We start from the raw sequence: 19,929 nt of genomic DNA, 5'->3' as shown, positions 1-19,929 counted from the left end.
TGGGACCCACACACACACATGCTAGGCAAATGCTCTACTCCTGAACCATACCCCCACACCAGGCTGTTTTAGTCATTCTGACATTAGTCTGTTTCTCCTACCTTAGGCGCCTCCACCACTTGCTTCTTTTCTGGGCTTTCCCTGGCATTCTAGTTTCTGTTTTCACAGGAACTCTTAAACTCTGCTCTGCTAGTCTAGTTCAGGCTCTGCCCTGGTTGTTTTGCATAGATGGATGCCCAGGAGGTAGCCTCAGTGGTGAGTGCCCGCGAGATCCAGGCTGTGGCAGAGCTGCTTCAGGTCTCCCCTGAGGGCCTGCAGAAGGCCATCACCTTCAAAGTGACTGTGAGTCTATGTGCTTGCTAGAGCCTGTTTCTCTGGGGCAGTAGCTCCCTCTCCCTCCCCCGCCTCTATCTGTATTTGGGTCAGATCTAGAGAAGGCTAGCCTCAGATCCCAAGGGCAATAAATTCACTGTTTCAGTCCTCTGAAGGGGCTCTTCCCTGGCCTGGATCCCCTTCTTTCACTCCTGCCAGTGGCAGGGGTAGGAGTCGGGGTCGGGGGAGAGCGACAACCATATGCCCTCCTCCAAGAAGCCTCTCCAACCCTGCTGGTACAGTGTCTCCTCTGAGCTGTCAGAATCCTTGGTCCTTCCTCTTCTAGCTTAATCCCAAGGTGGTACTGTACCTTCCCAACTACACCAGCAGCCATCTCCCCTGCCTGAATGGCAAGGTGTGGGGAGGGAACCCAGTCCTGCTTTGGCCAGCAGCAAGTCTGAAACCAGTTACCCCATCTCCATGCTAACCCCCAGTCTCTCAGGGGCTTCCTCAAAGGCCATGTACTCAAAGGCTATGTCCTTCCAGGAGACAATGCGAGAGAAGATCTTTACACCCCTGACTGTGGAGAGTGCTGTGGATGCCAGGTAAGGCTGCGCCCCTCTGGCCAGATTCCCAGTCCCCCAGTGCCTCTGCCCTGTGCTCCACCCAGCCCAGTACTACCTCTGCTCCAGGGATGCCATTGCCAAGGTCTTGTATGCCCTGCTGTTCAGCTGGCTCATCACCAGGGTCAATGCGCTGGTGTCCCCAAGACAAGACACGTTGTCCATCGCCATCCTGGACATCTATGGCTTTGAGGTGAGGTTGAGTGGGAGCAAATTGGGCCTTACCCTTGAGAAGCTCCACAGTGAGGCTGATGGGGATAGTCTGACAGGATTATACAACACAGCCCTGACATGTAGCCTAGTAGTGGGGAGTCCAGGAGCCTTTACCTCAGCTGGGCAGCGGTCAGAGATGACTTCCTAGAGGAAGGGGACATTCCTGGGAAATGCATTCCAGGGAAGGAACTGTATCTGTACAGACAAGAGGCATAGCAGCACTTTGGGGAGCCAGTGTCCTTTGTGGGAGAGACTGTTATGCTCAGTGGGGATAACAGGGAGAGGCCAGGCAGGACCTCCATAGCAAAATCTACAGTTGGCAACTCACATGGCACCTGTTGTGTGCTAGGTACTTCTGTTTATCAAGCCACTCCATTCAAAAAGCCCTGTAAAGCAGGTACTGCCAGAATCCCTACAGGGAGAAACCAAGGTGACTGACCAAAGTCACATAGCCAGAAAGAGGCAGAGTCAGAACTGAAACCCAGGCAGAAGGTCTGGTAACCTGGCTTTTGCCTCTTCTGTGGCCCTTGCCTGGTGTGTGGTAGGAGCCATGGAGGGTCTGTGGCCAAACTCTAACTTTTTGAGTTAGAGCCATGGAAGGCAGGGAGGGGCCTGGGCCTGGACCTGAGGAAGGCCCACAGGGGCCACAGTGGGAACAGATGGGTTGCTGACCAAGGAGAACGCAGGTCTAGCCTCCCATCTGCCTGACAGGACCTAAGCTTCAACAGCTTTGAGCAACTATGCATTAACTACGCCAATGAGAACCTTCAGTACCTGTTCAACAAGATCGTCTTCCAGGAGGAGCAGGTGTGCAACCTCTACACTTCTGCTCACTCATCCTTGATGATCAAGGGCCTCCCTGAAGGACACAGGGCAATTCCAAGGGTGTCATCACAAGACAGGGAGAGAAAGGCACTGTAAGCGGGACCAGCTTGTCTGAGGCCTGTGCTTTGCAGGGGAAGGTGCTGGACTGCTGAGCCACAGAGGAGTCCTCTTGGGGTCCTGCTCAGGCTCTGCCAATCCAAGCAAAGGGGAGGGCAGGGCCCTGAGGGTTCATGTTGCCCTAGTAAGAGACCAGCTCCCTGTAACAGGAGGCAGTAAGCAGAAATGGGTCAGTTAGGGAGGTGGGGTGGCTGAGCCCCTGCTGCCCACAGGAGGAATACATTCGCGAACAGATAGATTGGCAGGAGATAGCCTTTGCAGACAACCAACCCTGCATCAACCTCATCTCACTAAAGCCCTACGGCATCCTGCGCATCCTGGATGATCAGTGCTGCTTTCCACAGGTGAGAACCAGACCAATGCTATGGGCTGAGCTCTAATCTGATCCTAACCCTACCACAGCCCAGACCCCCTGTGCTCTGACCTGGGGCAGGAAGTGGGGGTTAGGACATCACTACCTTCATTCACCTGGCATGACCAAAGCTGAGTAGTTGCTTTGGGTGTTCAGAGGAAGGACTGCACCAGTGTGAGAAGTTCTGGATGAGGTAACATGGGTTTGAGCCTCAGATTCTGAAGCACAGGGTGTGATGGTGGTAGGAGAATATAGGCAGCTGGGCTAGAGGGATCAGGTGATTCAGCCACATCTGTGGACCCCCTCCCAGGATGACTTAGCCTTCCATGGCTATGAGCCAGGCCTCACCTCTCTAGCAGCCAGGGCTGAAGCATTTGACCCTGGGCCAGGAACAGGTGCCCAGGCCCCCTGCCCACCACTGGCCCTGCTCCCCAGGCCACAGACCACACGTTCCTGCAGAAATGCCACTACCACCATGGCACCAACCCGCTCTACTCCAAACCCAAAATGCCATTGCCGGAGTTTACTATCAAGCACTATGCTGGCAAGGTCACCTACCAGGTAAGAGGGGAGACAGCAGTGGCCATGGTGCTGGCTCTTGCAGATTGGAGACAAATACAGTGTGGGCCTCACCAGAGTTCCAGTTCTAGTCCTGTAGCCCTCTGCTGTGTGACCTTGAGAAATTGCTTACCATCTCTGAACCTGTTTCCTCATTGGATTATGGGGATCGTGGTGCCAGTCTTCTGAGGTGGCCATGAGACACTTAGGGGAGATTCGGAAGATGCCTGTTACTGGTAGTGATATCGTGTGGTTACCATCATCCCAGATACTTTCCTACTTTTGTACCTTGTCACAACATAGGATTTCAAGATTCTGTCTCCATCTAGGCTTTATTTTTCTCATCTGCAGAATGGTGGAGAGAAATGAGGGTGGGGCTGAGGCTTAGTCTGGATGGTACCCCTCGCCTGCAGAAGAGTGAGCAGGGTAGAGCAGATAAGGGGAAGCCAGAACAGAAGGAAAGGGGGGTTCCCTTCTGTCCTAGGATAGAAGAGAGTCAGAAGCCTGGTGAAAGGGAAGCAAGCCTCTGACCCAAAGGAAGGAACCTGGCTGCCCAAGTACCAATGTGGGTGAGCAGGACCTGCCTCCACTGACCTGTGGGTCTCCTTTTTCAGGTGCATAAGTTCCTGGACAAGAACCACGACCAGGTGCGTCAAGATGTGCTGGATGTGTTCGTGCGGAGCCGCACGCGGGTGAGCCCTTCCAGACTCCCATGCTGCACACCCCGCCCACATTCCCGGCCCTGCCCACTGCTAGGCCTTGTGGAATCAAACCTCCTCTAGCTCGGTTTCCCTCTGGCTCAACCCAGTCCCGGAAAAGGGAAGCCCCCTACCCTAGTTCTGCTCTCAAGCTCGTCCTAGCCTCAGCAGGCCTGGCCCACCTGGCAGCCTGCCTTAGCCCCTCTCGAGCCCCTTTCTGCCTGGCTCACAGACTCTCACACACCACCACGACTAGGTTCTGAACCTTCAGTTTATATTTAAAGCCCGAGGCTCTGAGGAGTGCTTAGGGAGCCCACTTGAGTTACCTGAAGGCCTCCCCTCCCCTGTGGGCCTTCCTTTGCCAAATGGGCCAAAGTTCCTGACCATGTGTACAGCAGGCCACCCCAGAACCAGGTGCAAGGCCAGTGTGTTCCCCAGAATGAGAAGAAAAGGCAGTCTACCGGGGGGTTGGGGGTCTGGGAAGTGCTTAGTCTATGAGTCTACACAGGGCAGGACAGCAGGGACAGCAAGAGTCTACGTGAGGAAACTTTTGTTCTGTGCTTGCTCCTCTCACTATCTGTGTTCCCTGCCTGTCATCTGTCTTCCAATGCCTTGGCCCTTCCAGGTGGTGGCACATCTCTTCTCCAGCCATGCTGCACAGGCCCCTCAGCGCCTGGGCAAGAGCAGCTCCATTACTCGACTCTACAAGGCTCACACTGTGGCTGCCAAGTTCCAGCAGTCACTACTGGATCTGGTGGAAAAAATGGAAAGGTGGGTGGGTGTAGGAGAAGAGAGCACCCAGTCTCACTTTATCCTACTCTGCGACCCTCAGTGAATGAGCACCCTCCCCTGAGGTCTCACACTGCCTCTCCTGTCCCTCCCCAGGTGTAACCCCTTGTTTGTGCGTTGCCTGAAACCCAACCACAAGAAGGTGAGAGCTGAGACTCCTGGGAGAGCCAAGTCCTCCCCAATGTGATGTGTGATGCTGGGCAAGTGGCTTGGCCTCTCTGGACCCCCCACCTGTCCAGCCCACTATGAGCACAATTCACTCCTTGGAGTGCCTTTATACCTAGTGGGTAATGTGTAGATGTCCTCTCTGGGCCCCCTTCTAGGAGCCAGGTCTCTTTGAACCAGATGTCATGATGGCACAGTTACGTTATTCAGGGGTACTGGAGACCGTGCGGATCCGAAAGGAAGGTTTCCCAGTGCGACTACCCTTCCAGGTGTTTATTGACAGGTACTTCCTTTTTTTCATAGTTTCAGTGTTGAGTCTGTAGAGGAGTGATTTTAAAAGTTATTATGCACTGGGTGCGGTGGCACATGCCTTTAATCCCAGCACTTGGGAGGCAGAGGCAGGCGGATCTCTGCGAGTTCGAGGCCACCCTGATCTACGAAGTGAGTTCCAGGCCAGTTGGAACTACAGGGAGACCCTGTCTCAAAAACACCAAAAAAAAAAAAGGAAACGCTATTATGACATGCTCCAGCAGATGGCAGTAAAGTGGCATCTCGTTCTACTTACTAGTCTTGAGGACAGTGCTATTCTCTGATGCTGTGAGTGAGCCACCCCCTGGACCATACTTCCTAGATGGTGGGCAGGGACAATGGGCCCTCAGGCTGAGTTTGGTCCCCCAGGTACCGCTGCCTGGTGGCCCTCAAGCTTGACCTCCCAGCGGATGGGAACATGTGTGTGTCTGTACTGAGCCGCCTCTGCACAGTCATGCCGGACATGTACTGTGTGGGAGTTAGCAAGGTGAGCCCTAGTCCATAGCCATCTTATGGAGACCCTGCATCCATCAATATCCAAGGGGAGCCCCCAGAGCCATATGGATCCCTGCTGCATGGTGCACCTATACTCCAGCTTTTGCCCCTCTAAACTCACCTGCTGCTCCCAGCCATACACCTAAAGCAGTCCTGGCTGCTGTGTCTTCATGGGTTCCTCAAGAGAGGCACTCATGCCGCCTTCCATCCCCAGCTCTTCCTCAAGGAGCACCTACACCAGCTGCTGGAGAGTATGCGGGAACGTGTGCTGAACCGAGCTGCCCTCACGCTGCAGCGCTGCCTGCGTGGCTTCTTCACCCAGAGGCGTTTCTACTCTCTGCGTCGGAAGATCATTTTGCTGCAAAGTCGGGCCCGTGGCTTCCTGGCCAGGTGGGGCCTACAGAAGGGAAAGCCTCTGGGGTTCTGACTTGGCTCATAGAGACCTGAGCTCTGTCTCTAGAGGCATGCAGGCTGAAGTAGGCCTCCAACTAGGGATCCACTTGAGGGGACTCCTCTGCTCCCTGAACTTCAGGGACCTTGGAACAAAAACATGCTGGGCAGTACATGACCAGTGTGGGATCAACCCAGGCCCTGTCACTAGATTTACTATATGGATTTGGCCATGTCTATGTTCCACTTTGAGCCAAAAGGTCCCAGAGTAAAGTAGAGGCAGTGACAGAGGCATCACTGGCCCTGTGTCATTCCATGACTCCATTCTTGACTCTCCAGGCAACGCTACCAGCAGATGAGGCAGAGTCTGGTGAAGTTCCGGTCCCTGGTACACACCTATGTGAACCGCCGTCGCTACCTCAAGGTACTGGCCTGTCTAGGTTGGGGTACATTTAGCCTAAGAGGAGACCATCTGTGGCGCAAGTCCCCACCATGGCCTTCTCCTTCTGAGCTGGGTAACTGTGGCCCCTCTGAGGCCTGCTGACCCTCCGAAGCCTGTTTCCTGACACTCTTAGGTTATGGAGAGGGTAGAAGAAGATGTGTGGAGGGATCTCCTCTACTTGCCCTCCCTTGTAGTTTCTGGCTATACCTCTGCCTCCCCTGCCTGAAGTTCCACCAGCACCACCAGTAGCCTCCAGGCTCTACTGCTCATGCCTGTAGAGGCCACCTAGCCATGGTATCCAATGCCTGCTCCTTAATCGTTTGCTTTCCTGCAGTTGAGGGCAGAACAGAGGCGCAGGGCACAGGAGGCATGGCTACGTGAGCAGGAGGTGGGTGCAGGGTCAAGGCTGCAGCAGGGGACAGGAGGGAGGCCAACAAATGGGGTGTGGCAGCTGTTCCCTCACCTCTTGTTGTCCCTATAGGAGTTAAGCAAACGGGAAGTGGTGCCTGTAGGACACCTGGAAGTGCCAGCTAAGGTGGCTGGGCTCCTGAAAGCAGCAGCAGGTACGTCAGCTCTGACAGAGAGGGAGGGCCAAGATCAAGGGTGTGGCTGCCACATGCCTCCACTCTCCACAGACCTCAGGCCCGCCAGCATGCCCCAAGTGGCTGTTGTGCGGACTCCTCGGCTCCAGGCTGAGCCCCATGTCACACTGCCCCTAGACATCAACAACTACCCCATGGCCAAGTTCATCCGATGTCACTTCAAGGTAAGGACTGGACTGTCACAGGCCAAGGGCCTAGCCCATAGGCACTGACACTCAGACCTGAAGATGCTTGTGGTATGGGCATAGGCATGGGGCCTTACAGCCCACCAACCAGCCAGGGATACTCAGAACCTGACTGGGGGTTGGTGCTGTACCTGCCTGTGTCTTGTCCTCCAGGAAGGGCCCAGTGGGATTGCCCTACCTCACCCAGCTGCTCTCTGCAGACCACTGTCTGGCCTCAACAGACCTTAGCCTCTACACCCACACACTGTAGTCAGGAGCTGGCTCCATGTGCTCCTACACTCTCACCCAACACAGGACAGTGGACATGGGTATGCTTGTTGGACCTAGTGCTGCTCCCCATGCCCTCCCTGTGTCCCCAGGAACCCACTTTTGGGATGCTGACAGTGCCCCTGAGGATGCCTCTCACACGGCTGCCTGCCGAGCACCATGAGGAAGCCATAAGTGTGTTTAAGCTGGTACGGGATCTGCGTCAGTCCAGCTTCAAGTACATAGGCTTACCACTATAGCAGGTTGCAAACCCCTAATCCTTCAGGCATCCTCTTGGGCCTCTAAGCCCAGCTCAAATCCCAAGGCCCCTTTCTGGGAGGAGAGACTTACGTCAGTGTAGGGATCTGGCCTCCCTCCCTGTCATCCTCCTAACAAGGCTGCCTCAGAGTAAGGACTCCCCAGGCTGAGAAGAGTGACGTGGTCATGACCACCAGCATGTGCAAAGGGAAGGGCGGAGGCTGGGAACCCAGATGAGGCACCAGGCAAGCCAGAGGGTAACCTGGAGGAGGAGGCCTGGAGCTGAGGAGATTTTATCCATTATCAAGAAGAGGAACTCAATGAGTGCCCCCCTCCCATTTCACCCAAGGGCTGAGGAGCCCTAGAAGGTGCTTTCTGGAAGGGATGCAGTCAGATGTGAATGCTATTGAGAACCCTCTGGACCTAGGTGGAGCCATCTGGAGGGCAGGGGTACAGGGGACTGCTAGGTCTAGAGCCATAGAAGGTTCATGGGCAGGAGAAGTCAATATTCCCTCACTTTCCCACAGTTGGAGCAAACTGCCTGGTCACCTGACAAAGAATAGGAGAGTTATACTGAAATATGAGGGACTTCTATATGGGCAGGGGGGCCCATGGGAAAAGCATGGCAGGAGTTCATGGGTGAGGGGGCAGAGGCCCAGGAGAGTCTTTCTGTGGGCCAGATCCTGCGTTTCATGGGTGACCCCCACCTGTGCGGCACCCAGGAGATGATGTTGGGGAACTACATCGTGCACCAGGGGCTGGTGGAACCTGAGCTGCGAGATGAGATCCTGGCCCAATTGGCCAACCAGGTGTGGCACAATCATAACACCTACAACGCCGAGCGTGGCTGGCTACTGCTAGCTGCCTGCCTCAGTGGTTTTGCACCTTCCTCACACCTCGACAAATTTCTCCTCAAGTGAGTGAGACTGGAGTGGGAGACAATGGGTGGCTGGAGATCAGGCCAGGAGGGTACAGATGCAGAACCTGCATTAGTTCCTCCTTGGAGCCCAGAGCTGGAGAAAAGATAAACTTTACTGCAGAGCAGAGGAATTGGGTTAGGATGGGTGAAGGACTGGCAGAACCCAGAGTAGGGCAACACTGGTTGTGTGGGGGAACTTAGAAAAGAATATTGATGTCTCAGGTTGTGGGGCAGATAGGGTATACTAGCACAGACACACTGACAGTCTGGATTCAAATCCCAGCTCAGCCATGTGACCTTGGGTAAGTCACTTAATCTCTCTGGGCCTTAGTTTCATCCCCTATAAAATGGGGGTTAAGACAGCAACTACTTCATAGGCTGTTGTGAGGATGAAATGTGTAAGTATATTTAAGTGCAAGTGCCATGTGGGTATCATGTGAGGCACAGAGCCTGACAGAGACAACATAAACAGCCTGTATAAATCCCACCTCTCATACTGCTGTGTGGCCTGGAGCTAGTTGCTGTACCTCTCTAAACCTGTTTCTCCCCTGTAATTGGGAGATGGTAACAGGATCCACCTAGCAGGACAGAAGTGAGTGCAGGTGTATGCAGAGTCTCTCCAGGCCAGCATGCAGAAGGCTACCATATCCCAGCCAATCCTGTGGCTGTCGTGGTTCTGGAAGCAGGGTAGGGCCCCTGGCTGTCTGCGTGTAGCCTCCCTGAGAGCATTTTTCTGGGTTCCTTTCAGTAAGCAGAAGGGGTAGGGGTACAAGGAAGACCTGTCAGTGGAAATAGCTTACTGGCACTGAGCTGAGCTAGACCCTCACAGCCATCTCTTACTCAGATGAAAACTAGGAGGCCAAGTTCAGATCAGGCAGGCACCCATTCTGCCTGGAGAAGGGATGAGGGCAAAGGCCTCTGGAGGCCAGGTTCTTATCCAAATTCAGTTACACACACACACACACACACACACACCTGGTGGGGCTGGACTGTGGCCATAAACAATGGAGTCCAGTGGGCAGAACTGGCCAGCCATGACTATGTGCTGGACCTGTAACTGTTCAGGGACTTCCCACGACAGAGGTCCTAGTTCATTGTGGATGCAAAAAAATGACATTTTGCTTCATCCTTGGACTTCTATGATAGCCTGGATATTTCTAGGTTAGCCTGGGACCTTTTTTTTTTTAGGCTAGCTTCAGCACTCCAACTCCCTACTTGTCCCCTAGGTTTGTGTCTGATTATGGGCAGAATGGCTTCCAGGCTGTTTGCCAGCACCGCCTCCTGCAGGCCATGGGCTCAGGGGCTGCCCGCACTTTCCCCCCAACCCAACTTGAGTGGATTGTCACTCAGGAGAAGGCCAGCATGGCTCTAGATGTGAGTTGCTTCAATGGTAAGTCGGCATGTCCCTCATGGAAGAGCGGCTGCTATCAGCACCAGCCACAAAAGCTTGGAGCTACAGAGAGGCCAGTTGCAATGTGGTGGTACAAGAGAGCAGGGGATGGTGAAGGTGGAGTTACAGGGGAGGGGGTAAGGGAAGCCAGCAAACTGGATTAAAGACAGCCCAGACTGAGTCTAGTACCGGCTGTGCCCAGGTGACCAGTTCTCCTGCCCGGTGCACTCCTGGAGTACAGGGGAAGCAGTGGCTGGAGACATCCTGAGGCACAGGTTGGCTCCTAGAGTGCCCCACCCAGTACCCTGTGACCAGGGAGGGAGGGAGGGACAGGAGGCCCCACCCCAGGGGGCCCAGAGGACCACTTTGGCCATACCTGGGATCCGACTACCAGGATCTCCAGGTAGTGCCTGATAGTTTCATCCTTTATTTCCATTCCTCTGCACACCGTCACCAGGGGGCTGGCTGATGGCTGGCGGGGCTGGACTGTGGCCATGAACAATGGAATCAGGTGGGCAGAACTGGCCGGCCATGACTATGTACTGGACCTGGTATCAGACTTGGAGCTGCTCAGGGACTTCCCACGACAGAGGTCCTACTTCATTGTGGGTGCAGAAGGACCTGTGGCTGGCAGAGGAGACACCAGAGTGTATGTAGCTACTTGGCCGGACACCTCTCCTAGACAGACAACTCTACCCACCAGCCATTGGGAAAGATATTTTTTTTTCTTTTTATCTTTTTGAGATAGGGTCTCCCTGTAGCCCCAGCTGGCCTAGAACTCGCTATGTAGATCAGGCTGGCCTCGAATTCACAGAGATCCACCTGCCTCTGCCTCCCGGGTGCTGGGATTAAATACATGTGCCACCACGCCCAGGCTCAGGAAAGACATTCTTGGGGCAGGTTATGATTGTTTGGTGTTCGGAGTTGAGCTTCCCTGGAACCTCCCCAGCTCAAGCAATCCTCCTCCCACCTCAGCTTCCCAAGCACCAGGGGCTGCAGGTGCATGTCATTATGCCTAGCAACACTGCTTTTCAAATAGGGAGCGTCACCCAGCCCAGGGCACAGAAGAATCTGGGGGATTCTTGGAGGGCTGGGGATCTCTCTGAGGTCAGTTGCCCTGTGCTCCCCTTCCTCCACAGGGTGTTTGGAAACTGCTGGGACTCAGATGAAGACACACCCATAAGGCCCCAGCCCCGGGGCCACATGCCCAAAGTTCCTGACTCTGATGGGTACTGCAGCCACAATGAGAATGGTACAAATGGGGAGACTGAGACCCAAGAGGGACAGTGACCCATCAAGGTCAACCAGCGCGTTCTCTATTCCCAGAGGGGTGTGGATACCACACAGGAGAAATGAACTTTGCTCTTTTGTGGTCCCTCCAGCTGTGAACAGCCTTGAAGAGCCCACCGTGCCCCCCAGGGAGCTGGATGGCTACTTGGACAGCCTCTTTGACCCTGTGCTAGCCTGCGGAGATGCGGTAGGGATGAGGAGGGATGTTTGAGGGTGGCAGATTCAGTGTGTGCAGAGTCATACCCTGTGTCTCAAGTGACACCTAAGACTCTCACACCCAGGGCTCTGGGGCAGGGAGTCCTGCCTGGATCTCTGCTGGGGACAGGGAAAGCTTTCTGTCACCTGTCAGCTGGAGATGCTCCTGGCTGCCCTGCAAGGACTCACAGCTAGATGTCAGGATCCCAGCTGCCACCTCTGCAGTGGGTTGCTTTGGTTGCTGGATCCCAGATCTCACAAGACTTCCTTTCCCTGGGAACACTCAAATCCCCTCTGTGGCATCTCACATAGACACTGGCTCCCTCCTGCAGTTCACTCTTCTGTGGAGGGTGTGGGTTGGGAGCTTGGGCCTCAGGAGGAGCAGTGCCTGAGGTATAGACTGGGGACAAGGCAGACTTGAGCTGGCAAAGGCCCTGCAGGAGGGGAGGGGGAAGAGTGGTGTCAGATGCCTGTTGCCAGGGATCCTGGGGAGCACAGCAGTGAAGCGGCCACTGCTGCCCCAGGACCTGGAGAAGCCGACAGCCATTGCCTACCGCATGAAAGGTGGAGGCCAGCCAGGTGGAGGTGGCAGCAGTGGTTCAGAAGACACCCCCAGGAAACCCCCAGAACTCAAGCCCAGTCAGTACCTCCTCAGCATGCTTTGGGGCCAGGGGTGGGAGGGTACACAGGGAGCTCCTGCTTCCCCTACACCTGTGCCCACTGGTGCCTGACTCCCCAGTCCCAGGCCTAGATGCTTCCACTCTGGCTCTGCAGCAAGCCTTCATCCACAGGCAGGCTGTGCTATTGGTGAGTGGGGGCAGGGCACAGTGTGTGTGTGTGTGTGTGTATCTGTGTGTCTGTGTGTCTCTGTGTGTGTGTGTGTGTGTGTGTGTGTGTGTGTGTCTGGGTCTGTGTCTGTGTCTGTGTCTGTGTAGATCTGCCTGGTCACTCTGGCCACCTTTCCCCAGGCCAGGGAGATGACCCTACAGGCTTTGGCACTCCAACAGCAGCAGCCCTTCAGTGCAGCCCCAAGACCCCAGCCTCCAGAGGTGAGCAGGGCCACCCACTGTGAACAGGAGTACCATGCTGGCCCAGGGCTTTTATGAGCCCAGGAGTCCCATAGCCCACCTTAAGCACTCAGAGTACCTGGGATGGGAGCAGCCCTAAGTGGCCATATCATGCCTTGCTCTCCACAGAGATCCCTAGTACCAGAAGCACAGCCAAAGTCTGTAGGCACTGGCCCCCCAGCCAAACCAGTGCTTGTGCGCCCCACTCCACACTCAGTGGCCCCAGCCCCTGTGGCCAAGGCCCCAAGGACCCTCAGCAAACCTGTGGCTGCTCCCATCCTAGCTCAAGACCAGACCTCTTCAGAATCCAGTAAGTGTCCACCCCAATCCAGGAGCCTGCCCAGACAGGCCAGGGCAACTGGGTCCCATGGCTTCATCTGGCTACCTATCCTCACTCACAGCCTCAGCTTCCCCGGAGCTGGTCCAGCACTCCACACTCAACTCAGAGCACTTCCCGCAGCCCACACAGCAAATCAGAAACATTGTCAGACAGTATCAACAGCCACCCTGGGCAGGCCGCCCAGAGGCCCACAGGTGGGCCCAGCCCTCAGCCTACCTCCAGGAGCTCAGCACTGTGTCTGTCACCAGTTGAGATGGGCCCCTGGGCAATGGGAAGCCCAGGCTGCCATGGTCTATTGTGCTTTGTGACCTCAGGCCAGTCTCCACTCCTCTCTGGTGCTCTTTTGAAATGGTGGGGTGGTAAGAGAAGTTCCTATCATGGGGGCTGGGGTAGAAGGGCGACCCAGTGTCTAACTGCCACTGGTTACCTGCCAGAATGGATGGTGGTAAGGTGTTCATGAAGCGGCCCAACCCCCACGAGGAGGCCCTAATGATCCTGAAGGGGCAGATGACCCACCTGGCAGAAGCGCCTGCCACTCAGGTGAGGATGGGGTGGATGGTCCTAGAGGGAGAGAGGCTACCCTTTCAGCATGACCCCATGCTGCCCCCCCATGGCCTACTTGCTACCCCCTGAGCACCCTGTTTCTGGTGGGACAGGTGTCCAGAGAGACCATCGCCTTGGTGAAGCCAGTGACTAGTGCTTCAAGGCCATGCATTGGGCCCACTCCAGGTGAGGGTCAGGAAGGTGAGACATACAAGTGATTTCCAAGTGAGTGAAGGAGCCTTGGCGCACAGGGGCATCTGTGGGGCTGTGTCTGTCTCTAAGTCCGTGTGTGTACATTGTATTGACACATAACATCACCCTTTACTGGTTTTAGGCCAGCCTCACCCTGGCCTCATTCAATCCTACTGAAGCCCAATACCATTTGTTCCTACCTGTTACAAATGGGGAAACAGAAGCACAGAGAGTTTAAGTGGCTTGCCCAAGGTCACACAGCTTAAAAGGATCAGACTAGGGATAGAAAGCAAGCCTCCTGGCACCAAAGGGAAGCCCTAACCAGGCTGTGATCCTAAAAGATAAAAGTCAGCTCAGATCATGTTTCTGACAAATGGTTCCTACAGTGAACTTCCAGCTCTTCACTGTGATCTTTGAAACCATTGTGCATGATCTTCCAACCCAGTTCCTTTAATCTCACGTCTTTCCTTTTTCCTCTGGACACATTCAGTCCCTGTAACACACCAAACACACTCCTGCCTCAAGACCTTTGCACTTGCTGTTTCCTCTCTCTCTCCCTCACAATCTTTGGGTGCCTGGCTCCTTCTTGGCCATCAACCAGGTATCAGCTCAAATGCCATCTCAGAGAGATTTGCCCAGAACACCTGCCCTTGTTCACGAGGCCCCCAACTGACCTCACCTCCTAGCTGTCCTCCCCATACCTTCCTCCATGTAACGTTAAAGTCAGCTACAGGAGCCCCATCTGTCTTGTCTCCTGGCATTCTTTATCCCCAGGTGAGCTATTAGGTGTTCTCCACACTTGTGGGGAAAAGGCCTAGGTCATATGAATCCATATATGGATAAGCAGTTGTGGTTACTGCACTGCCTAGCCCTTTCTCAATACATATTGCCCCTCCCTGGTTCTGTCTCTCCTGCTGGGTCCCAAGAGGCCCTCCTCCACTCTTTGCTCCTGCTCTTGGCAGTGCTGCCTTCCAGGTCTCTGGAGCCTCCAGAGGAACCTGTGCAGACACAGCTGCACCGTCTGGTCAACCCTAACTTCTACGGCTACCAAGATGCCCCCTGGCGGATCTTCCTGCGCAAAGAGGTGCCAGGAGCAGGCTAGGGGATGGTCTAAGGGCAGAGCTGTCCAGGGGAGTTAGGGCAGGGGAGCCCAGAAGAATGGAATTGGGGCTGGAGCTAGAAAAGGAGTCAGAGCCAGGGGCTGCGTCTGAGGATGGAGCCCAAACAAGAGGAGGGGTTGTCAGTCCATGGATAACTGAGGCCTCACCCATGCAGGTGTTCTACCCTAAAGACAGCTACAACCACCCTGTGCAGCTAGATCTATTGTTCCGGCAGGTAAGCCCTCTCCTACCTTCCTGCCTCTTGAGGCAGGTTCTTTTCTGCTTTTGAGATTTGGGGTCCTTGGGTTTAAGAGCTGCTGTATTGATTCCCTCATTCCCATGAACAAGGTCAGCAGTCCTAAAAGTCCATCTCATGCCAGGCGTGGTGGCACATGCCTTTAATCCCAGCACTTGGGAGGCAGAGGCAGGCGGATCTTTGTGAGTTCAAGGCCAGCCTGGTCTACATAGTGAGTTCCAGGACAGCTGGGGCTACAGGGAGACCCTGTCTCAAAAAAAAAAAAAAAAAAAAGAAAAAAACAGTCCATCTCATGAGTCACAGTCTGAGCCAGGCATGTGTGCACACTTACTTATATTTCCAGCCCCCAGGAGGTAGAGGAAAGAGGATGAAGAGTTCAAGTCTTGGCTATGTGAGACCCTGTCTCAAAAAGAAAAAAAAAAGTCAGTGTTTGAGCTCAGCAGGGCCTAGAGATCAAATCCAAGCCTTGCCTGATATTGGGAAACCAAGGCCTGGGAAGAATGGAAAGGGTTATAAAGGTAACCATACAAAGGATCTGACAACAAAAGTGACCCAGATTATAGATGACCCCGGTGCTGCAGAACAGGACCCCCATTCCCACATACCCTAGGACAGTCTGGCCTCAGCTTCTGGCAGATGCACTCACAAGCCAGCTGCAAGGCATACTTGTTCCTGCAGATCCTGCATGACACGCTATCCGAGGCCTGCCTACGGATCTCTGAGGATGAACGGCGCCAAATGAAGGCCCTGTTTGGTACCTTGGGTGAGGGGAGGCGTGCTGATCGTCAGCTAACCAGAGTCGGGGTACTAACCCTTGGGTGGAAGGAGGCTGAGAACATGCCAAACCCTCTTGCCTCCCCCACACACCCTTCTTTGTTCAGCCTTGCCCGGCTCCAAACTGGAGGTCAGCAACATCTGACACATAGGGCGGCCCTGGCCATCTGTGGCTGTCAGTTTCCCAGTATAGCTGTTGATCAGATGTGAGTTGGCAAAAAACAGGGGAAGCAGGTCTTGACCAGAACTGGCCTCTCTTAGCCCAGAACCAGCTGGACACACAGCGACCTCTGGTCACAGAGAGTGTGAAGCGTGCTGCAGTCAGCATGGCCAGAGACAGCTGGGAGATCTACTTCTCCCGCCTCTTCCCAGCCACAGTACGAGCCCCTGCTTATCCCTGCCTGCCTGCCTGCCCAGAGCATGCAGGACTAAGACTAGAAGACCTCACCAGTCTTCATCCTTCCTAGGGCAGTGTGGGCACTGGCGTGCAGATCCTAGCTGTATCCCACACGGGCATCAAACTCCTGCGGATGGCCAAGGGCAGCAGGGAGGCCAGCAGGCAGCTGCAGGTCCTGCATGCATATAGGTGATTGGCAGGAAGATGGGAGTGGGGCTTCCTGAGCACTGGGGCACAGACTGGCATCAACATCCCCTCACTGTACTCAGAGCTGTTACTAAGCCCTGTGATATACCAGGTGTGCCAAGCCTTTTAATTAAGTCTATTGCAGAGATTTGGAAACTGAACCACAGAGAGAGAAGTTGATCATCTTTAGTCAGATAGACAATAAGTGGTTGAGCTAGAAAGCCCACTACCTGCCCTGCCTCTAGGACCACATGCCAGCCCCACTCCAGAGGTCACTGTGCAGAGGGGTGACTTCTGGGAGCAACTAAATCCCCAGGCATCTGGCTCTGGCCCTGAGATCCTGCTGAGTGGCCACACACCCCATTGGAGTCCCTTTGTCCTTTCTGACATGAGGTCAGGAAAGAGCCTTGGTCCCTGGTTGGGTGGAAGCTCCATTCTGTGAAGGAAGTATGCAATGAAAAAAATCAAGCAAACTGATGAAAGAAAGATTGTGTGGGCAAAGTCTGTGGAGGAGGGGGTTGGAGCGTAGTACAAAAGGTTTTGAGAGATACACAGAATCCACAGATGGGTCAGAGAAGGGAGACAGGAACAGAAAGTGTGACAGCTCCTGGGAAGGCATCTCTCTGGCTCTGGGGTCCTGCCCTCATGCTACCTCCCCACCCTCCAGCTTTGCAGACATCCTGTTTGTGACCATGCCATCACAGAACATGCTGGAGTTCAACCTGGCCAGTGAGAAGATTATCCTCTTCTCAGCCCGAGCTCATCAGGTCAAGACCCTGGTAGACAACTTCATCCTGGAGCTGAAGAAGGTCAGGCTCCTTCCACAGATGTCCTCTGCCACCCCAACACAGATATATCCCAGCCCTTCTGCCTGATGAGTGTGAACATACTATGCACATGTGCACACCAAAGAATACATCCACAGACCTCTGTATGCCCACAAGCTGGGCCTTCCACCTGCCATACCTCAGCCCCTTGCCTTCTCAGCACATTCTTCACACCTACCTTAAGCAGTGTAGAATGCACCTCCTCTAAGCCCCAAACAGTTGTTGCCACAGAACCCCACTGCCTGCCCGCTGCACTGCTTGCTTCCTGCACCTCCATCTCCCTCCATCCCTAAGCCTTGGTGGGTGGGTCATGCCCCAGTCCCAGCACCTAGCCTAGGGCAATTCAAAGGAAGGCTTAGTAGTTAAGGCACAACTGTGTGCTCAGCAGACTCAGGTTTCTACCATTTAATGCCTTACCCTCTGCCCACCTAGAGAATGTGCCTTCTCTGATGGGTTGGGGGATGGGGAGACATAGGAGAGGGGCTGGAAGCCCCAGGGAAAAGGGCAGTACCCTGAAGCCCCTCACTCTTTTCCTGGTGTCTCCAGGATTCTGATTACGTGGTAGCTGTACGGAACTTCCTGCCTGAAGACCCAGAGCTGCTGGCCTTCCACAAGGGTGACATCATCCACCTGCAGCCCTTGGAGCCACCTAGAGTGGGTCAGCTCCATGGCCCCATGGCCGGGTGGAAGTGAACATGAAATGGGAGGCTGAGGAAGGGGCTTCCTTGGCAGACGCTGATACAAGCCCGGCCCACAGGCTACAGCGCTGGCTGTGTGGTCCGCAAGAAGTTGGTGTACCTGGAGGAGCTGCGGCGGAGAGGCCCTGACTTTGGTGAGTGCTTGTGGATGCCCCAAACCTGGAGCCCCCAAACAGTGGCCAGCCCAGGTTCCCAGCACACTGCAGACACGTGATGAGGGTCTGTTGGTGCCGGTGGGACCCCTAAGGCCCCTGGGTCTCTGTAATGCCTGCCAGCAGCTCTACAACCCGACCTCTGCTTGCACAGGTGCCTAAGGGGTGGCCGCATGCTTATGGCCAGACTACTCTGATTCCTGGGGTTTATCCCCAGTACCACAAAAAAAAAACCCAAAAACACCAGCATGGCTCATCTCACAGAGCACTAAGAAGGCTCAAGGATGTGCCCGAGCCTCTTTAAAGAACCCCCTTTATCTCTACCAAGATCTTTCTCAGACCCTTACCTGTCTCTAGGCTGGCGGTTCGGGACTGTCCACGGGCGCGTGGGCCGCTTTCCCTCAGATCTGGTGCAGCCGGCCGCCGCCCCGGAATTTCTGCAGCTGCCCGCGGAGCCGAGCCGGGGCCGGGCCGCTGCTGTGGCTGCGGCGGTTGCCTCCGCAGCTGCAGCGCGGGAGGTGGGCCGCCGGGGAGAGGTGAGGGGCGTGGCCAGACGACGGGGCGGGGCCATCCTGGCAGCAGGGTGTGTGGCCTACAATAAAGCAAATCAGCCGTACCACCCGTCGGAGGTGACCGAATGGGAGAAAGGACTCAGAGTGTCAGTCGGCTGCAAACAGGGCTGTGGGTGAAGTCAACGCGAGGTGAGGTGCAGCTTGTCCAGGAATAGACCAGTGAGGGGTGGAGTCAGGCCTGGGGAGAGCGTGGCCAACCTTGAGGCTGCAGCCAACTCCACGAAGGGGTCTGGCTAGGAGGCGGAGTCCCGCAAGTGGCGAGTCAGGCTAGAGAGGGTGAGGCCATCTGCCCTCGACCGGTCAGTGTCCAGATGCTGGGCGGCGTGGTCAGCGAGGGTGTGCTCTCGATCAGTTGCCTCCGGACGGTCAAGGGAGGAGCCGATGGGCCTCCCAACTACGTTTATTCTGCAGGGCCCCCTAGTCGGGGCGCGTTCAGCCGACAGCGGAGAGGATGCACTGGCGCTGCCACCCAGCACAATGCTGGAGTTTGCCCAGAAGTATTTCAGAGACCCTCGGAGGCGTCCGCGGTGAGCGGCGGTGCCACCTCTTCCTCACACTCTGTTGTTGTCTTGCATCTGTCCAAGCTGTAGGCTGTTGGACTGCCAGCCCCACCTCCGACGGGTGGGAGGGGGGCCCCCTATGATCTCAACCTCTAGGTGCCTTCTTGCTGGTGGACTGATTGATTGGAATGGGGCAACAGGAACAGTCTCCCGTGGCAAGATGTGGCCAAAGGCTGGGAAGCAGGATTAGTTAACAGAGCCCATATGTTACAGGGATGGCTTCAGGCTGAAATCCAAGGAGGACAGGGAGTCCGGAACTCTGGAGGACATGCTTTGCTTCACTAAGGTGTCCAGTCCTGTGCCTCAGTTTCCTCAGAATGGTGATGCAGGATCCCCCTTCCTACACGCTGGAGCAAGCAGTTGTCCCCAGTGAGGCTTGCAGACAGTGTCTGTTCCTGTTTTCTGACAGGACGCACCTCTCATAACACAGCCTGAAATTGTGATGTGCTCCTTTTCTGCTCTACCATGTCCCAACTCCATCATGATCAGCCCCTTGTTCCCCTCATAGGTCCCGATCCAGGAATCCCTCATTGAACTCAATGACAACAGCCTCAACAAGATGGCCATTGACATGTTCCTCGGTGTGTGGGATGCAGCGCTCTGTAACCCTACTTGTCACCTCTCTTCTCTGGTCCTCAGTCTTCCCCTCCCCAAGCTCAGGTCACCTTGAAGAGAATAGAAGCCTCCAGCTACCTTGGCTGCAGCCTCCGAGGGAGGAAATGGACCTTGGGGCACCCTGGGATAGGCAGCTGGGATGTGGTGGGCCTGAAAAGGATGGGTCTTTCCTACAGCGGTGATGAGGTTCATGGGAGATGCCCCATTGAAAGGCCAGAGTGAACTGGATGTGCTCTGCACCCTCCTGAAGGTCAGTCCAGGTGATTGTGTCCCACGC

At 55.1% G+C, this 19,929-nt stretch overlaps 1 protein-coding gene and 1 long non-coding RNA gene across 2 annotated transcripts in view; one reads left to right on the top strand and one right to left on the bottom strand.

Moving 5' to 3' along the window:
• The window catches only part of Myo15a (myosin XVA), a 57,436-nt gene that overhangs the window by 15,408 nt on the left and 22,099 nt on the right, over positions 1 to 19,929 (top strand). The window contains 44 exon segments of the mRNA XM_008821967.2: positions 229 to 342; positions 859 to 917; positions 1,005 to 1,128; positions 1,860 to 1,955; positions 2,303 to 2,434; positions 2,878 to 3,003; positions 3,615 to 3,692; positions 4,324 to 4,469; positions 4,584 to 4,629; positions 4,811 to 4,935; positions 5,331 to 5,448; positions 5,671 to 5,846; positions 6,186 to 6,270; positions 6,623 to 6,676; positions 6,770 to 6,851; positions 6,924 to 7,054; positions 7,435 to 7,530; positions 8,260 to 8,495; positions 9,725 to 9,888; positions 10,091 to 10,163; positions 10,346 to 10,537; positions 11,028 to 11,161; positions 11,164 to 11,187; positions 11,271 to 11,365; positions 11,898 to 12,012; positions 12,113 to 12,180; positions 12,342 to 12,422; positions 12,570 to 12,750; positions 12,842 to 12,974; positions 13,215 to 13,320; positions 13,437 to 13,509; positions 14,478 to 14,599; positions 14,791 to 14,850; positions 15,550 to 15,625; positions 15,907 to 16,022; positions 16,113 to 16,231; positions 16,896 to 17,037; positions 17,602 to 17,713; positions 17,813 to 17,887; positions 18,263 to 18,441; positions 18,889 to 19,004; positions 19,251 to 19,323; positions 19,546 to 19,618; positions 19,829 to 19,902. Coding sequence (XP_008820189.1) covers positions 229 to 342; positions 859 to 917; positions 1,005 to 1,128; positions 1,860 to 1,955; positions 2,303 to 2,434; positions 2,878 to 3,003; positions 3,615 to 3,692; positions 4,324 to 4,469; positions 4,584 to 4,629; positions 4,811 to 4,935; positions 5,331 to 5,448; positions 5,671 to 5,846; positions 6,186 to 6,270; positions 6,623 to 6,676; positions 6,770 to 6,851; positions 6,924 to 7,054; positions 7,435 to 7,530; positions 8,260 to 8,495; positions 9,725 to 9,888; positions 10,091 to 10,163; positions 10,346 to 10,537; positions 11,028 to 11,161; positions 11,164 to 11,187; positions 11,271 to 11,365; positions 11,898 to 12,012; positions 12,113 to 12,180; positions 12,342 to 12,422; positions 12,570 to 12,750; positions 12,842 to 12,974; positions 13,215 to 13,320; positions 13,437 to 13,509; positions 14,478 to 14,599; positions 14,791 to 14,850; positions 15,550 to 15,625; positions 15,907 to 16,022; positions 16,113 to 16,231; positions 16,896 to 17,037; positions 17,602 to 17,713; positions 17,813 to 17,887; positions 18,263 to 18,441; positions 18,889 to 19,004; positions 19,251 to 19,323; positions 19,546 to 19,618; positions 19,829 to 19,902 — 4,800 coding nt within the window.
• Positions 4,320 to 18,381, bottom strand: LOC115068250. Its single transcript, XR_003847613.1, has 4 exons — positions 18,253 to 18,381; positions 5,578 to 5,853; positions 4,768 to 4,969; positions 4,320 to 4,449 (listed from the first exon to the last, which is right to left on the bottom strand). It is a non-coding gene; the product is annotated as an uncharacterized LOC115068250 (long non-coding RNA).

The sequence above is a fragment of the Nannospalax galili genome, unplaced genomic scaffold (assembly GCF_000622305.1).
Source record: "Nannospalax galili isolate Female #2095 unplaced genomic scaffold, S.galili_v1.0 scaffold1448, whole genome shotgun sequence".
Taxonomy (NCBI): domain Eukaryota; kingdom Metazoa; phylum Chordata; class Mammalia; order Rodentia; family Spalacidae; genus Nannospalax; species Nannospalax galili.
Note: the sequence above shows the minus strand (reverse complement) of the source record. Positions and strands in the feature narration are given on the sequence as shown.